This window comes from Lactuca saligna, chromosome 5, assembly GCF_052625555.1.
Source record: "Lactuca saligna cultivar CGN05327 chromosome 5, ASM5262555v1, whole genome shotgun sequence".
NCBI lineage: Eukaryota > Viridiplantae > Streptophyta > Magnoliopsida > Asterales > Asteraceae > Lactuca > Lactuca saligna.
In genome coordinates, this window is record NC_136421.1 from 64935844 (window position 1) to 64953518 (window position 17675).

Below are 17675 nucleotides of genomic sequence, written 5' to 3' on the forward strand. Positions count from 1 at the left end.
AAAATAACTTGTATTCTCAGGTCATCAGTAGACAGGTACCGAGGCCAGCTTTTGAGAAGATGGAGCGCATTCAAGACTCATCTTATTATTTTGATATACATTATTTTTGGTGTCTATACTGTACAGAACGCACTTGTATTAAAATTATATATTTAATGCAATGGATGATGTTGTCTGCGTATTTACATTTACTGTGTTGTGATACTTACATGACGTCCTCCACCCCAGAACGTTTCCGCCGTTCTTGGTTTTGGGGTGTGATAGATTGGTATCAGAGTATTGTTTATAGTGAATCAAGTATATCAACCCATAAAAGATATACTAAACTATAAACCCAGTTGGGATTAAAACACTCTGACCAAGTGTCTATACTAAAAATACTAAAATATTTAATTAAGTATACTAGTCTACATTCATACTAAAACGAGTGTCACAACGACAAGAACAAAAGTATTACGATTGTTAAATATCACAGGTAAGCTCAGGGATATATGGTCAGTCCTGGGAATGGCATAGCCTGATCAACTATGCTGGTCCAAGGAGTGATTAGCATATGCCCTAGAATAGTTGTGATGTGTTAACAAGTCTAAAAACTTACCAACAATACCACAAGAAGATCAATAGAACCTAAACTTAAAATACTATAGGTGTATTTTGTACTACCAACTACTTGTATACTATATCTTTATACCTCTCTTCTCGCGTAGATTTAAATGGCTGGATTCCATCACGGCGACCCGTACTTTCCAAATGAAGGCAACGCAGGATGGCTCGAAGCAGAGTCTGACGATGAACACCCAATCCCGTTGGATGATCATCAAGTTGAAGGCTTCTCAGATGGATCAGACTCTGAGCCCGAAGTCAACAACCTACCTCCAGTAGGTCAAGCCCCGAACAACAACCCTCGACCAGCTTTTCTAGGTCCCACTCCCTTGTAGGTAGATAACTTGAATCGCTGGAGTGACGAACAGGGTCAACCCTTACCATACTTTGGGGACCGAACCTTTTACAACGTCAGCGATGGTGGCTCTGCTAACTGAGCTCTACCTGTCATTATCTGTAGAATAGCTCGTAATGTCGAGCAAGGTCGAGCAGCCATCGACCGGGTCGTGGAGATTGATGCCAACTCTGGTGTCAATACAGTCCGCATTCGCCGTCTCGAAGAAGACATGGAATGGACCCGGAGAACCAATGAAACCCTACAACAACATCTGGTTGCCTCTCAAGCAGAAGTCATGGAACTTCGAGCTCGTCAAAGGGCTCATGAACGACACCTTCAAGAGGTGGTACGTCAAATGAGAGACCTCAGGGTTCTCCCGAGGAATACTCATCGCCGTTAGATGATGTCTAGTACATCATTATCTTTTGGGTTGAGGATTAGCCTTTAACATCTGTGCTCTAAGTAGCACTTATCTGTAAAATATTCCTAACTTCCAGTACCCTAATTAGGAATCTAAGAACTGTCAAACTTTCCGTATGGTATGATGTAAGACCTACTGTTAGGTCAATTTTCATCGAACTCATTACATCAGTAATACCAGTATTATTGACAACTACTTACTCTGTGGGAAGAATCTTTACATTTGGGTTTTCCTACACATCTTTCTGGTTATGAACACAAACACTCATTCAATTGTTGGGCTATGGTTAGTTAGTCCATGTGTCATTCGCACATTACTTGCAAATTGATTCATACTCTTTTCTCATCTTTATAAACTTATAGTTGAAAGATGCCTCCTCGCAAATCTGCCCGGAATAACCCTACACCTCCACCACCTCCGGTCATCGATACAGTAGCCCTAAATGCTGCCGTAGCTGCAGCAGTGGCAACTGCCATGGCACAGTATCACTCTACTGATGCCAGCAGAGGTGGAACCCCGGCTAACTCCATTCCGGTTGAAACTCCTGTGCGCTCGAGAGAGTGCTCTTACAAGGATTTCACCAACTGTAAGCCGAAGTCCTTCCATGGGACTGGCGGAGTCATTGCTCTCTCGCAATGGTTCGAGAAGACTGAATCAGTCTTCGAAATTTGTTCTTGCCCTGCTGCGAGCAAAGTCAAATATGCCGCATGCACCTTCGAAGGGAAGGCACTGACGTGGTGGAACAGCCACGTTAAATCTCTAACTCTTGTCGTGGCCAACGACATAGGCTGGGATACGATGAAAGACCTCATGATTGAGGAATACTGCCCGAGGGGCGAGATCCAGAAACTAGAGCAGGAGCTTTGGAGCCTGACCATGAAGGGCACCAACATTATAGCTTACACCGCCAGCTTTAGCGAACTGGTGGCCCTCTGCCCTAATATGGTTCCCACTGAAGGGAAGAAGATTGAAAGGTAAATATGGGGGCTAGTGCCTCCGTATCAGGGGAATATCCTATCATCAAACCCCGCTACTTTCGACAGTGCCAAGCGACTGGCACAACGACTCATTGACCATGGTGTCAAAACCCCTGCAACCACAACAACCCTAGCCATCTCAGAACCATCCAAACCCGCTGACACCAAGCAGAAATTCTGGGATGACAAGAAGAGGCAGCGAACTGCCAAGAAGCAGCAAATTGTGGCAGTACATGCCGCGGTAACCCCTGCTGCTACTGCTCCGACAAAACAGTATGCTGGAAGTTTGCCAAAGTGCAACAAATGCAACTTCCACCACAACGGCCCCTGCCGTGAAATGCAGTGCTCTAACTGCAACAGGAAAGGACACACCGTCCATTTCTGTAAATTCCCGGTGCAACCGATCATGCAAGTCCCTGGCTCTGGCGCGAGCCCAACTTGCTATGGATGTGGCAAAACAGGCCACTATAAGAGGGACTGCCCCAAAGCGAGAAATGTTGGAGGAGCAGGGAGGGTACTAGCTATAGGCCACGGGGAAGCAGTCGCTGACCCGACAGTGGTGACTGGTACGTTCCTCCTCGATAACTCCTATGCATGCATTCTGTTTGATAGTGGAGCGAAGCGAAGCTTCGTAAACCACAAATTTGCTCGCATTCTTAAACCACAACCACACGCACTTAAAGAACAATTCATAGTAGAAATGGCTAATGGAAAAACAGAAAACACCAGTAGCATATACTTAGGATGTATCCTAACCCTAGATAACCATTCATTCCCAATCGACCTCATGCCGGTCTCAATAAAAAGTTTCGACGTCATTATCGGAATGGATTGGTTGAGTCTTCATCGCGCCGACATCATGTGCTTCGAGAAAGCAGTCCGACTAAACCTTCCGTCTAACGAAACTCTTATAGTCTTCGGCGACAAACCTGGTGCGAGTCTTCGCATTATATCAAGTATTCAAGCACAGAAATATCTGCGCAAAGAATACCACGCATTCCTTGCTCACGTCGTCGACACGAACCTCGAAACGAAAGAACTCAAGAACATTCCAGTAGTGAGCGACTTTCCCGACATTTTCCCAGAAGAACTACCTGGATTACCTCCGCAACGACAGGTCGAGTTCAGAATCGACTTAGTCCCAGGAGCTACCCCAGTAGCCAAGTCGCCCTACCGCTTAGCACCAGCAGAGATGCAGGAATTATCTGGTCAACTTAACGAACTACTCAACAAGGGCTTCATAAGACCAAGCTTCTCACCTTGGGGAGCACCGGTCTTGTTCGTTAAGAAGAAAGACGGGTCATTCCGTATGTGTATCGACTACAGAGAACTCAACAAACTGACGGTCAAAAATCGTTACCCTCTACCTCGCATAGACGATCTATTTGACCAACTGCAAGGGGCGAACTATTTTTCCAAAATTGATCTGAGATCCGGATATCACCAGTTACGGGTACTAGAGGAGGATGTTCCAAAGACAGCCTTCCGAACTCGTTACGGACACTACGAGTTCGTGGTGATGCCATTCGGATTGACCAATGCGCCAGCAGTCTTCATGGACCTGATGAACAGAGTATGCCGACCTTACTTGGATCAGTTCGTCATCGTTTTCATTGACGACATCCTGATCTACTCCCGAAGTAAGGAAGAGCATGGCGATCACCTACGACTAGTTTTAGGAACTTTACGAACGGAGAAACTTTATGCGAAGTTCTCGAAATGTGAATTTTGGATCCGAAGAATCGAATTCTTAGGAAACGTGGTAAGCGAAGAGGGAATCCACGTGGACCCATCCAAAATTAAAGCCATTGAGAACTGGTCAGCACCCAAGACGCCGACAGAAATTCGTCAATTTCTAGGTCTTGCTGGCTACTACTGCAGATTCATTCAGAACTTCTCCCGAATAGCGAAACCTCTTACAACCCTGACCCAGAAAGGCGTGGCCTTTGACTGGGAAGAGAAACAAGAGAGAGCGTTCCAAACGCTCAAACGAGCCTTGTGCACCGCGCCAATACTATCTCTCCCCGAATGGATAGAAGACTTCATAGTCTATTGCGATGCATCGAACCAAGGGCTCGGGTGTGTTCTGATGCAGCGAGGTAAGGTCATTGCCTACGCCTCCATACAGTTGAAGACACACGAAGTTAACTATACGACCCACGATCTTGAACTAGGAGCAGTGGTGTTTGCTCTGAAGATCTGGAGACATTACTTGTATGGAACGAAAAGCGCTATTTTTACCGACCACAAGAGTTTACAACACATATTCGATCAGAAGGAGCTCAACATGAGACAACGACGGTGGGTCGAGCTACTCAGTGATTACGAATGCGATATTCGTTATCATCCGGGTAAGGCCAACGTAGTAGCAGACGCCCTGAGTCAGAAAGAATATTCTGGTTGCAAAGTCAGATCATTGTCAATAACCATCCATTCACACTTGTCTAATCAAATTCAGGCGGCCCAACGTGAAGCCATGAAACCTGAAAATGTGACGAGTGAATCTCTAAGAGGAATGGACAAGAATTTAGAAGCCAAGGGTGACGAAGCCTTATACTTCATGGATCGGGTCTGGACACCGAAACACGGTGGTTTCCGAGACTTAGTCATTACCTAGGCGCACAACACTCAGTATTCCGTCCACCCAGGTTCAGATAAGATGTATCTGGATCTTAAAAAGCTATACTGGTGGCCTAATATGAAAGCAGAGATTGCTACCTTCGTAAGTAAATGCCTTACTTACGCAAAGGTAAAGGTCGAGTACCAGAAGCCCTCTGGTTTATTGCAACAACCAGAGATTACAGAATGGAAGTGGGAGCGGATCACTATGGATTTCATAACCAAGTTGCCCAAGACAACGGGTGGACTTGATACCATATGGGTCATCGTTGATAGATTGACCAAGTCTGCACACTTCCTGCCTATCAAAGAAATCGACAAGATGGAGAAACTGACAAGAACATACATTAGGGAAATCGTACGACTACATGGTGTGCCTATATCCATTATCTCCGACCGAGATAGTAGGTTCACCTCAAGATTCTGGCAATCACTGCAACATTCCCTAGGAACAAGGCTGGACATGAGCACAGCCTACCATCCACAGACTGACGGACAGAGTGAGAGAACGATCCAGACTTTAGAAGATATGTTGCATGCTTGTGTAATTGACTTTGGAAAAGCGTGGGATACTCATTTACCCCTCGTCGAATTTTCCTACAACAACAGTTATCACACGAGCATAAAGGCAGCACCATTTGAAGCTCTCTACGGCTGAAAGTGCAGATCCCCTCTGTGCTGGGCTGAGGTGGGTGATACCCAATTAGCTAGGGGGCAATCTTCCGACAGTACACTCACTGGTCCGGAAATCATTCGGGAAACGACAGAGAAGATCGTTCAGATTCGTGAAAGATTGAAAGCCTCTAGAGACCGACAAAAGAGCTACGCTGATAAACGAAGAAAACCTTTGGAATTTCAGGTGGGAGACCGAGTCCTTCTCAAAGTCTCACCCTGGAAGGGCTTGATACGCTTCGGTAAGCGTGGGAAGCTTAATCCTAGGTACATAGGGCCTTTCGAGATTCTAGCAAGAGTCGGCCCCGTAGCTTACAAACTTGATCTACCCCACACACTTCGTAACGTACATTCTACATTCCACGTATCTAACTTGAAAAAGTCTCTGTCCGACGAGACTCTCGTAATCCCACACGACGAGATCGAGATCAACGAGAGCCTCAACTTCGTGGAAGAACCTGTAGAGATCATGGACCGTGAGGTCAAGCAGACGAAGCAAAGCCGTATCCCTATCGTGAAGGTTCGCTGGAACGCCAAGCGAGGACCAGAATTCACTTGGGAACGCGAGGATCAGATGAAACTGAAATATCCTCATCTTTTCGCATAGTTATTTGTAACTTCTTATTTGCTTAAATTCTAATTTCGGGACGAAATTCCTTCTAACGGGGGGATGATGTGACAACCCAAAATTTCCATTTGTACGAACATTATCTATTCAATAGACGCTAGTCCAGTTTCTGTAATTTTCAGAATTGTCCGAACAAGTTTGTGTACATTAGGGTTTACATTTCTGGACATATCAGGAGAGTGGATGCTCCTGTAATTGTGAAACTTGAACATTGTAAGTTTCATAATGTTATAGTCCGACTTCCGGAATAAAAATATTTTCTGTCAAAATATTCCAGGACTATAAATAGATTTCTGAATTTAATTAATTCATTATTCACAATTCCAACTAGAGAAAACCCAATTCTCTCTGACGGATCTTCGGGTTTTCATCCCGGATTGTGAGTCTACTTTCCTAAATGTGTTTTAATGTTTGTTAAATGCTTTATAACATTGTTACATGTCCAAAATCATCCAAGATCATAAGGCTTTTGGAGTTTACGGCCAAGGGTTTCTTGGACCGTAAACCCCATTTCCAAGGGACAAAGTGTGCCCTAACTCACCTCCTTAAGCCTAAGGACTTTAACCACTAATGCTTGTGCTTATTTTGGACACCAAAACACTTCAAGATCTTAGGGTTTTAGGAGTTTACGGCCAAGGAAAGATCTTGGGCCGTAAACCCCTTTTTCATGTGTTAAAAATGCCACAAACACCCCTAAGGCCTTAAGACAATTTACCTTGAACACATGGGACTTGAATGGAGAAAAAAAGACATCTTAATCACTCCTTAAAAGGAGTTTATAACCAAGGAACATATCTTGGGCCGTAAACTCCAAGTAATGACACAAAAGTGTGCCTTTTGTCCCCTTTAGCCTTAGATAAAAGCATGGAAGCTATCCTACACATGCAAGGGCCTCAAATGAATTTAAAACAACACCCCATAGGAGTTTACGGCCGTAAACTCTAGGGGATATGGTCCTTTGGCCGTAAACTCCCCAAAGGAGCATTCCAAGGCCTTAAACTACTTCAAGTATTATTCCAACAAGGCTAGGCTTATTCTAGGACCAAGATAAGACCTCAAAACACCCAAAACCGCCATGTAAGGTGTTCACGGCCGTAAACCCATGGGTTCATGGCCGTAAACTCCAATGGGTGGGGTTTGTTGGGTGGTGAACTCATATACAAGGCCATTTGTGCTTTAAAACCCCTTTTTCCTTGTCCCGTATCAACTTAGATGCAACCATTAGGACCTATAACACTTATATAAAGTGTATACATGTTCCTAAGTGTCTTAACTTACTTTGTTAAGTTATTATTTGGCTAATTAGCTATATATATGCTTATTATATGATAACTAGGCTCGAACGTGTGAACAAGTCTCCGTTTGCCACTTAGCACGGTACCCGATACATCAATTCAATCTACTCACCACAAGTGAGTTTATACCCCTTTAATCAACCTTTGAAATACTTTTAAATGTTTTAAATACTTTATGGGGGAATACAAGTCAAATACTTATGGTTATTACATCAATCACATGTGATTGCATTAATCACATGTGATTGCATTAATCACATGTGATTAATAACTTGAAAACCAATGATTTTATCACTGTTCAACTGTTTATCAAACTGTTTCACTTCAAATGTTTTACAAACTCTTTTTTACTTATCAAATGCTTTTATTAAACTTTGTTTTACTTCTTATAAATTGCATGCCCATATATATATATATATATATATATATATATATATATATATATATATATATATATATATATATAAGTAATGTTTAAAGGGCTTAGGAAAGCCATCCGCCCTATTTCCTTTTCCTCGATTTGGATGTGGTCTGGTGGGATTTCGGGTGACCATCCGAGGGTCGTTTCCATATTAGTTATATATCATGTATACATGTATAGACATAAAAGTACTTCCATATTCATATTTATCAGTACATCAATAGCTAGTTACCATCGGGGTAACACAATACATATACAACTATACTAGAAACAATTCATATACAACTATACTAGAAACAATACATATACAATGATGCTAGAAACAATACATATACAATGATGCTAGAAACAATACATATACAACTATACTAGAAACAATACATATACAATGATGCTAGAAACAATACATATACAATGATGCTAGAAACAATACATATACAATGATGCTAGAAACAATACATATACAACTATACTAGAACGAGAAACATTACATATACATGAATACTTTATTTATTGTGATTTAAATCGAAGCATGACTTAACTGTCATGGCTCGAGTTGTAGCCAGAATTCTCTTGAAGGGAGAGCGTGAGTTTGCGTATAGATCTATACTGGATTGACAATCCTACACCTTGCTGCTAGCTACAGCCGGATCTGCAAGTCTGCGGGTGCCAAACGTCATTCCGTTATTACGACCATTCATTATGTCGTTGTTACTTGTCGATAGTATGGTGCAATTTATCACGTAATGCCTTAATATAAATCCGGTTTAAGGTAGTTAGTACAACAGTAGTTCTTATAATACAAGGCTACAATACTACAATGATTTACCCATTACATATTTTTAGTGATAACCTCACTTAAACGTTTATCTACAAACTATATTTTGTTAAATGATAGTTACACTTGGGAAATTACACACTTTTACACCAAACGAGCATACAAAACAGTTAAGCCTTGGTAGAAGGCTACTTTAATAGAAAATATAGGTTTTTCTGAGAGATTCAAACTTTTACAAACAATTGCAAACCTTTACATACATTTTACAAACTTATACTTGATACATGTTCAAACATCTTTGAATGACAAATACCGACACTAAAATACTTATGAACTCACCAGCTTAATGCTGATAAACTCTTTCAAAATAACTTGTATTCTCAGGTCATCAGTAGACAGGTACCGAGGCCAGCTTTTGAGAAGATGGAGCGCATTTAAGACTCATCTTATTATTTTGATATATATTATTTTTGGTGTCTAAACTGTACAGAACGCACTTGTATTAAAATTATATGTTTAATACAATGGATGATGTTGTCTGCTTATTTACATTTACTGTGTTGTGATACTTACATGACGTCCTCCGCCCCAGAACGTTTCCACCGTTCTTGGTTTTGGGGTGTGACACTTTTCATAGAAAATAAGAGAAATATGGTTCGAACCCACAACTTCCCACTAACAATGCCAAGTACTTTCCACTAAGCTATCAACTTTTTATTAATTACTCTCCTCAACATTATATATAATGCTTAAAATGCTGAAGCTTTTATTATTCCTACTACTATTACTATTATTATTATTATTATTATTATTATTATTATTAAAAACATAAATATATATAAACTTCGAAAAAAACAGTAATATATATCTAAACTTCAAAAAAAAGAATTACATTTATTATTTCTATTATTATTAATTAATAAATTATAATTATTATTATTAAAAATACGTATGTGTGTGTGTATATATATATATAACTCTGAAAAAATACGTATATATATTTATATTAAAAATACGTATATATATTTATATAAACTTCGAAAAAAACAGTAATATATATTTATATTTTTAATAATAATAATTATAATATATTAATTAATAATAATAGAAATAATAAATGTAATTCTTTTTTTCGAAGTTTATATATATTTACGTTTTTAAATATAATAATAATAGAAATAATAAATGTAATTCTTTTTTTCGAAGTTTATATATATTTATGTTTTTAAATATAATAATAATAATAATAATAATAATAATAATAATAGAAATAATAAATGTAATTCTTTTTTCGAAGTTAATATATATCTACATTTTTAAATATAATAATAATAATAATAATAATAATAATAATAATATGAATAATAAAAGCTTCAGCATTTTGAGCATTATATCTAATGTTGAGGAGAGTAATTAACAAAAAGTTGATAGCCTAGTAGAAAGTGGTTAACATCGTTAGTAGGAGGTTGTGGGTTCAAATCCCATTTTGGATTCTGCTCAGTTTCATTGAAAAGCTTCAGCATTAAGTTTCATTGAAAAGCTTCATCATTTAATACGTTATATGCAAACTTTAAGGGATGAAATCAAGAAATGTTGTCAAGCCTAGTGGAAAATGTGATTGGGTTGTATAGGCGAGGTTGTGGTTGGAATCCCACTCTAACCTAGTGGAAAATGTGATTGGGTTGTATAGGTGAGGTCTTAGTTGGAATCCAAGGGATGAAATCAAGAAATGTTGTCAAGCCTAGTGGAAAATGTGATTGGGTTGTATAGGCGAGGTTGTGGTTGGAATCTCACTCTAACCTAGTGGAAAATGTGATTGGGTTGTATAGGTGAGGTCTTAGTTGGAATCCAACTCTCGTTATCTTCTAAATAAAGTCTGATTTTTGCATTTCACAGAAGCGGGACTTTTCTGAAAATTTCCCAAAATTAATATGTAAAGTTTAATATATACAATTTATTTTGGAGGTTCAACTTAACCTCCAATACCCCATCTAGCTCCGTCACTATATATAGCTTATAATATACCTCTAATTAGGTCTCATATATCAAGAACTCTCAAATAACTACTTACACCAAAAATGAAGAATAATCATGCAAAATTTATTTTATCTAAAATGTTTGGTTTCAACTTTCACCTCCAAATCTAGTCGTTATAAAAGGTAAAATAGTCATCCATTTATTTAACTCATACAATGACTCCAAAGAATTGATAAATGTGAAACTAGTCGGATTCTAAAGTCGTGTATATATATATATATATATATATATATATATATATATATATATATATATATATATATATATATATATATATATATATATACCTTTAAAAAAAATGAACTTTTGATCTTTTTATTGTTTTTATATGTTTTGCCTAACGGCAATAAATTTAACATTTTTTAGATGAAAAAATAATTTGAAAATGTAACGAAGTTTTCAAAATATACAAAAAAATACCATTGTTTTTTTAATATACAAAATGCAATTAAACCGACTATTGTAGGTAACCATCATGTTAGCCGGTTATTAAATATTCAAAAATATTCTTCTTGCTTTTTTAGTACAAAAAAATATTATTAAATTTAATATTAGTACACAGAATACAAACAAAGTACACATATATTCAAATAAAACTTTGTGGTAACTAGTTACTCCAGATAAACGGAAAAATGACTTAAAAGCGTAACCAAGTTTCCAAAATGTTCAAAAAACTAACAAACTTTTTGTTAAATTCGTTGTTGTCGGATTACGTACAATACAGTCACCGGAGATCATGCACCGTCATATCAATTCACAACAGTTGTGCAATCTCTTTCATTCCCTCACTCGATCGTTCTTATAGTAACATGAGAAATAAGTGGATAATAACCTTATTTAAACGTTTTTGCTTCCTGATCGCATTATATGCTTCAAATCTAATATATATATATATATATATATATATATATATATATATATATATATATATATATATATATATATATATATATATATATATATATATATATATATATATATATATATGTTATATAGATACATATATTATACATCAAGGTTAGTCATTCATTAGTGTTGCGATACAAGAAAGACATAAAGGATAAACGAATATGACATTATGTCATGAGAATTCCTAAATATAGATGTAGAGAGTAGGAGTTGCGTTTAATTCTTCGGGACCAGTGAGAGATGAATGATCAGAAACACTCAGCATCATGTGGCTGATTTGATGACGATTTGTAGTCAAAGTAGAGATAGAAGAATATGTGTTTGAGTGCTTGAACGACTTGCATTCTAATTGATGGATTCTTAGTTATATGTTTTTCTGTGATTGTATTTAGATACAAACTGATTGAGTGATGGAATGAAAGAGAGTGCACAATTAGTGTGAATTGGTACGACTATGAATGATCTCGGATGATTGTATTCTACATTATCCAGAAACAACGAAGTTAATAAAAGGTGTTATGGAAAAACAATAGTATTTTTTTGAACATTTTGGAAACTTAAATGGTATTTTTGTACTAAAATGTGTACTTCATTTATATTTTGTGTATAAATTGTATACTTTAATGATATTTTTTATAGTAAAAAACAATGAAATTTTTTAAACATTGTGGAAACTTTATTACTCTTTTAGGTCATTTCTCCATTTACATGTGGTAACCGGTTACCATAAGATTTTATTTAAACACATTTCGTTGGTATTCTGTGTACAAAAAATATATTTTAATGATATTTTTTATACTAAATAAACGACAATAATATTTTTTGAATATTTTAAAAACTTTGTTGCCTTTTAAGTTCATTTTCCCTTTTCAGATAGACCAATTTATAGGAACATTCACGGGATGGCCTTCTCCTCTTATTTTGAAGTATGTATACATTATGTAAAGGAAACCAAAGCAAATCTTTAATCCTTTTCAAAAGGAAATTATTATATATTTTTTTAAATGAAAAACACATTTAACTTTATCGTCAAATATAAATAAAAAAAACACTAGTTATTAAAGTAACAACGTTTAAGAATATTCAAGAAAATAACAACACATTTAGAAAACTAGAAAGTAAGGATATGCCTTCCAAATTAGTACTAATATTGTATCCGGTTTAAGAAAGTAATCATGTCGCGATTGATTACAAGTGCACAACTTTAATTAGTGATCACTATCATCATTTATATCAAATAAATATTTAATGTACATTTTAAATTATATATAACACTTCCTAAAAGAACAATCAACAATAGCTTAATAGATTAAGCTAAAAATAAACATAGCTTAACATATTAAGACACTAACAGTATACCCAAATGCCTTTTTTTCCCACCTAACTCCTCTCATGTTACAAGTTGCAACCAATGAGTATTATTGAAACCGATAAATATTATAAAATTTATTTTTATTTTTTTAAAAACATGAGCAAAATTGTTATTTAGATGTTTGATAGTTGTTGATTAAGTCATATCTAACTGAGCAACTGAATCTGACCGAATTAAAGACGTATCAAAGGAGCCAAGAGCCGGTCAGAGTTATCAAACAGTATGAATCTGACTGAGTCAGACCCAACAGATACTGTAAGAGGCATATCAAACAGACCCTTAGTTTGTTCATATATTATACAAAAACATCATTACTCATTCACCTACTTACACATTTTTCCCACCATCACAAACAAAATCACTCTACTAATTTTATTGGGGAATGCGGAAATGTTGAACATCAAACAAGATTCATTTGAATGACAAATCCATTCAGAAACAAAATAAAAATGTTTATTATCAATCATTTCAAACATGACATAATAAAACAGTTTTTTTTTTTTTTATAAATTTGAGTCATTTCAAGCTGAATTCATTTAAAAACAAAGAAAATTCCCAACCAACAGCATCGTCAATCACTAGAACTCCAAAGTTTTTTTGTGGTTTTATCTTTTATGAACCCTGTAAGAATTTGAGTATGTATTAGCATTTCAGATTATTAAAATAGCAAGATTTCTAAATAAAAAATTCATAACATGAGCATAAATCATAATCTTTCTTTTTTTACTTCTGATAAACTATAGTGAATCATGGCACTTCTACAAGAGATTGAAAGATAAATTAACTGTTGAAAGTGGCAATGTCAAAATCAATAGGAATTTTTTTTCCAAAGTGAGATTGTGAAATGATTAAAATCATGTGTGAAATCCAAGATTGATTATTGTGGTGAAACATAAATAGCTAAGAGCTTCATTTTCTTATCTTTTCTTCTTTGAAATGATTTTTTTCTTCCTTTGTATTCTTCCACTGTTTATTTTGCTCAGATTCTCTTTCTTGTTCTTTGAGTATAACTTTTTTTTTCATTTTGTTCTTTGAGTCCCTTTCTTACATTATAACACAAATTCTTTTAACTTCGTAATTCAAAGTTTACACATAACCCATCTATTGAAGTAACTGAAACAGTCATGAAGTTCTAGTATGTTCCCAACAGAAATTAGGGAGGGCAATGTAGAGAGACTTACATTTCTGTTATATGCTAAAAGAAGCTCTTTAGATTGGGTGTCTAGAGCCATTAAAGCATTAGGTTTTCCCTAGAACATAAAATTCAAACTGAACAAAGCCCTAGATCCTTCATTAAAACATAATATTCATCAAATTTTCAGCCAAACCCTCTTCGAAGAGGGCTCTCAAAAGCTAATCCTGATCTAATGAACTCAAAAAACAATGGAGAGATTCTTAGCCAACAGAATCGATCGAATTCGTAACCTAAAATTCAAATTGAACAGTGCCCTAGATCGAAAAACCCTAAATTGAAATCTAAATCAACAAAACTAATCATCAGTCAAAACGCACATCTTTTAGAGATTAGAAATAGAAACGAAAGAACTAACCTCGAACAACGATGCGATTGGGGTTGGATCTATTAAGCGTTGGCAGTTTTGGGGATAAGAGGGATGGAATTGCCCTGCCCCTGCTTGTTAGATTGTTTGAGTTTCTGCATCTGGATCATCCTCTCCATCACGAGCTCATACTCGCACTTCTCATAAGTGTGGCGCTCGTCCTCGCACTTCCATGGCAGGTAAAACTCGGATTGCCGGCACTTGTTGAGTGGAATGAGCAAGTGTGCGCACTGGTCTCTATAGGCCAAGGGCACCTTCGCTTCCACCATTTCTTGTCGTGTTGCGATCATTGGCTTCGATGATCCTTCTACCTCCATCTGCAGATTGTTGTATGAAGATCGCTTCGAGTCTTTCTTTCCCTAGCGAAGAACGACTCCCCTGGTGCCTGTTGATACCAAATTACGAATAGAGGTGCTCCTACTCACCACCCACAGGCCCTAACTGGATCAGATTCACAGGCCCAAAATAGTACTAATAGACCCATCATGAAGTATACAATTACAAATATACAATGTTGGGATAATAATAAAATATCAAATGTTTTGTAAAATATTGGTGAATGACTTAACTTTTAGTATTTGTAAAAAGGGAAGTGATTTGTATACAATAATTTTTTATTATAATTTATGAATTATAGACTTGTACAATACAACATTTTAATAACATTTTAATACACAAGTTATTATGTACGGAAAAAAATGGTGCCTATTTTGAAATGGTTTTCCTATTAGATGCGATTTAAATAGGTTTGACATTTGAATTTTTTTATTTTTTGAAAAACTACTGGAATTCATGGGGATTATCATTTTGATGATCATAAAGATAAGTGATGATATTCTCAAATGAAAGCTAATAAGTTCAAATTTCTAACCATAAATGGTATTGATTAGTTTGCCGATTAAAAAAAACTATAAATTTCTTTTGGTTTATTTTCACAAACTTATCTCAAATACCACTAATACAACTTATATCAAACATACTTATGTTATTAAAAGTAAGTTTATCCAACCGAATACATAAAAGAAGTTTTTCTATCTAAGTGATGCATTTGGGTTTCCAACATTCTTGATTGTATACTTCACACCCTTGACATCTTATTGTCAATAGTTTTGTATTATTAATATTATTAATAATAAATTTGATAAATCAAAATGTCAAAATGTTTAAGCTTATTTTACAATGTCACGTATTGGTCCTTGTGAATTCTCTCACTATTATTGTGGATATTGTCATATTGTGCATTGCATATATTTCATATTTCATATCAACGTTATATAAGATATGAATCACTTGCTATAAACTTTTTCGTTAAAGCATTTTTCTTTTAAAAATTAAATATTTTTATATTTTTATTCTTAATTATCTTCTACTCATATGAGATTATGATATGTATACACCATTAATTCTCTCTTTTAATCTCTTATTTTGATTTTAACACTTATCTTAATCTATTAAGTAGAAGTTAGACATCATGAGTGTTCTTATAAAGTTTTTCAAACTAAAAAAACGAGAAATTAAGTAAACTAACTACTTTTGTATTGGTTTTTGTTGCTTTTTGCAAAATAACTATTTTTCTCCGGAATGGGTCATTCCTAAGACAATTTTAACCTATTTCGACAGGTTCCAGAATACCATTACGACCTATTTTCAAATGATTCGGACTAGTTTGTACAGAATCATATTTTGGATTGTATCTCATCTACACATTTCAAACTAAAAATACAAAGAAGATATGATAATCGATTACGAAGAGTTGGAATTTTTACGGGTAAGATCTTGATTCTTTCACTTGTAATTGTCTACTTTTATGATTATTGGTGTAAAATAGTTACTCCGAAATACAAAGAACATGTTCTAGACAGTGTTGTAGAAAATTTTATTTAGTGTTAGGACTAACTCAAAACTAGTTTAGTTAGTATCTTGTGTTATTATACATCAAAAATTGGTATTTCGGCACATACAAAAGTGATCTTAAACATTTTTGGAATGTTCAAAATGCAAAAAACCATTTCGAAACATGAAGAACAAGCCTGGAATGATTATCGCTTTTCATTCCGGAGCATCCTTTACACTCTTGAATTAGCTTAAATTTTTGGCAGCATGACAAGGTTTTTGATGCTTCTATTACACTATCTTGCAAACTCACCATTGTTGTGGATATTTTTCAGAGACTCAGATACCATTGCCACACGAGCCTATGTTCCAAAAGATATATTTTGGTAGGTGGTTAGATATTCCTGCTAGAGTAGAGGGGGATTCTTGATTTTTACATTACGTGTTTTGCAAAGAAATTATGACGGTTCCTCAAAGCAAAGTAGAGTAAATGGTTTTTGAGATCAATGAGTACAAGATGACGTTCGGGAAGAGGGAATTTTTTCTTGTCAGCGACTTCCATTTTGGTGAATATTTTGGTGCCTTGGATTCCAGTATCACCTTCTAATCACATGTCTTTCCTATATTTAAGAAGATTGAGTTCATGAAATTAAAAGATGTCATTATTGTGTATGATGGATTGTTTCGCTAGTTATCAGACGATGATGTGATCCGTGTATGTCATTTATATCTGTTATAGAAGGATTTCAATGGTTGGCTGTCTCGTCATCATATGAAAGACGTGTTTTTGGTTTTGGTATCCAACGTTGATGAAGTCAATAGGTATCATGTCATTAATTTATAATTATCATTACTAATGTTTTTTACGAAATTTTTTGTGTAATTTTTTATGTCGTAGATACTTGTGAGGGGGAATTTGGAATCAATTGTACCTTAACTAGTCAGTGTATTCCTTAAGGTTTAGAATTATATACATCCTGTGAAACCAAAAAAAATACACAACCTCCAAAATTAACGTAAAGCCTTAGCATATTTTATATGTTTTTAAGGTAAATACATGATTATCCCTTTAACGTTTTCTATTTGCTAATATTTTGATACATGATTCTTTCATATATGGATTCTTGAGAGTTTTTCAGCAAACAATTTTTTTTGGTACCTGACAACCGAATGATCCATCGGGTTGGTGGATGGTCGAAGCTTAAAAGTTTAAA

General features: G+C 35.8%; 1 protein-coding gene across 1 annotated transcript; it reads right to left on the reverse strand.

Moving 5' to 3' along the window:
• Nucleotides 1–13479: 13479 nt before the first annotated feature.
• LOC144998198 (NADH-ubiquinone oxidoreductase B18 subunit) lies at nucleotides 13480–15045 on the reverse strand. Its single transcript, XM_078958012.1, has 2 exons — nucleotides 14620–15045; nucleotides 13480–13690 (listed from the first exon to the last, which is right to left on the reverse strand). Exon 1 carries the CDS (start codon nucleotides 14943–14945, stop codon nucleotides 14652–14654), a length of 294 nt encoding a protein of 97 aa, XP_078814138.1. The 5' UTR covers nucleotides 14946–15045; the 3' UTR covers nucleotides 13480–13690; nucleotides 14620–14651.
• Nucleotides 15046–17675: the final 2630 nt, after the last annotated feature.

Coding starts and splice junctions, on each gene's coding strand:
- LOC144998198 (XM_078958012.1), bottom strand. CDS start 14,945: ATGGAGGTAGAAGGATCATCGAAGCCAATGATCGCAACACGACAAGAA.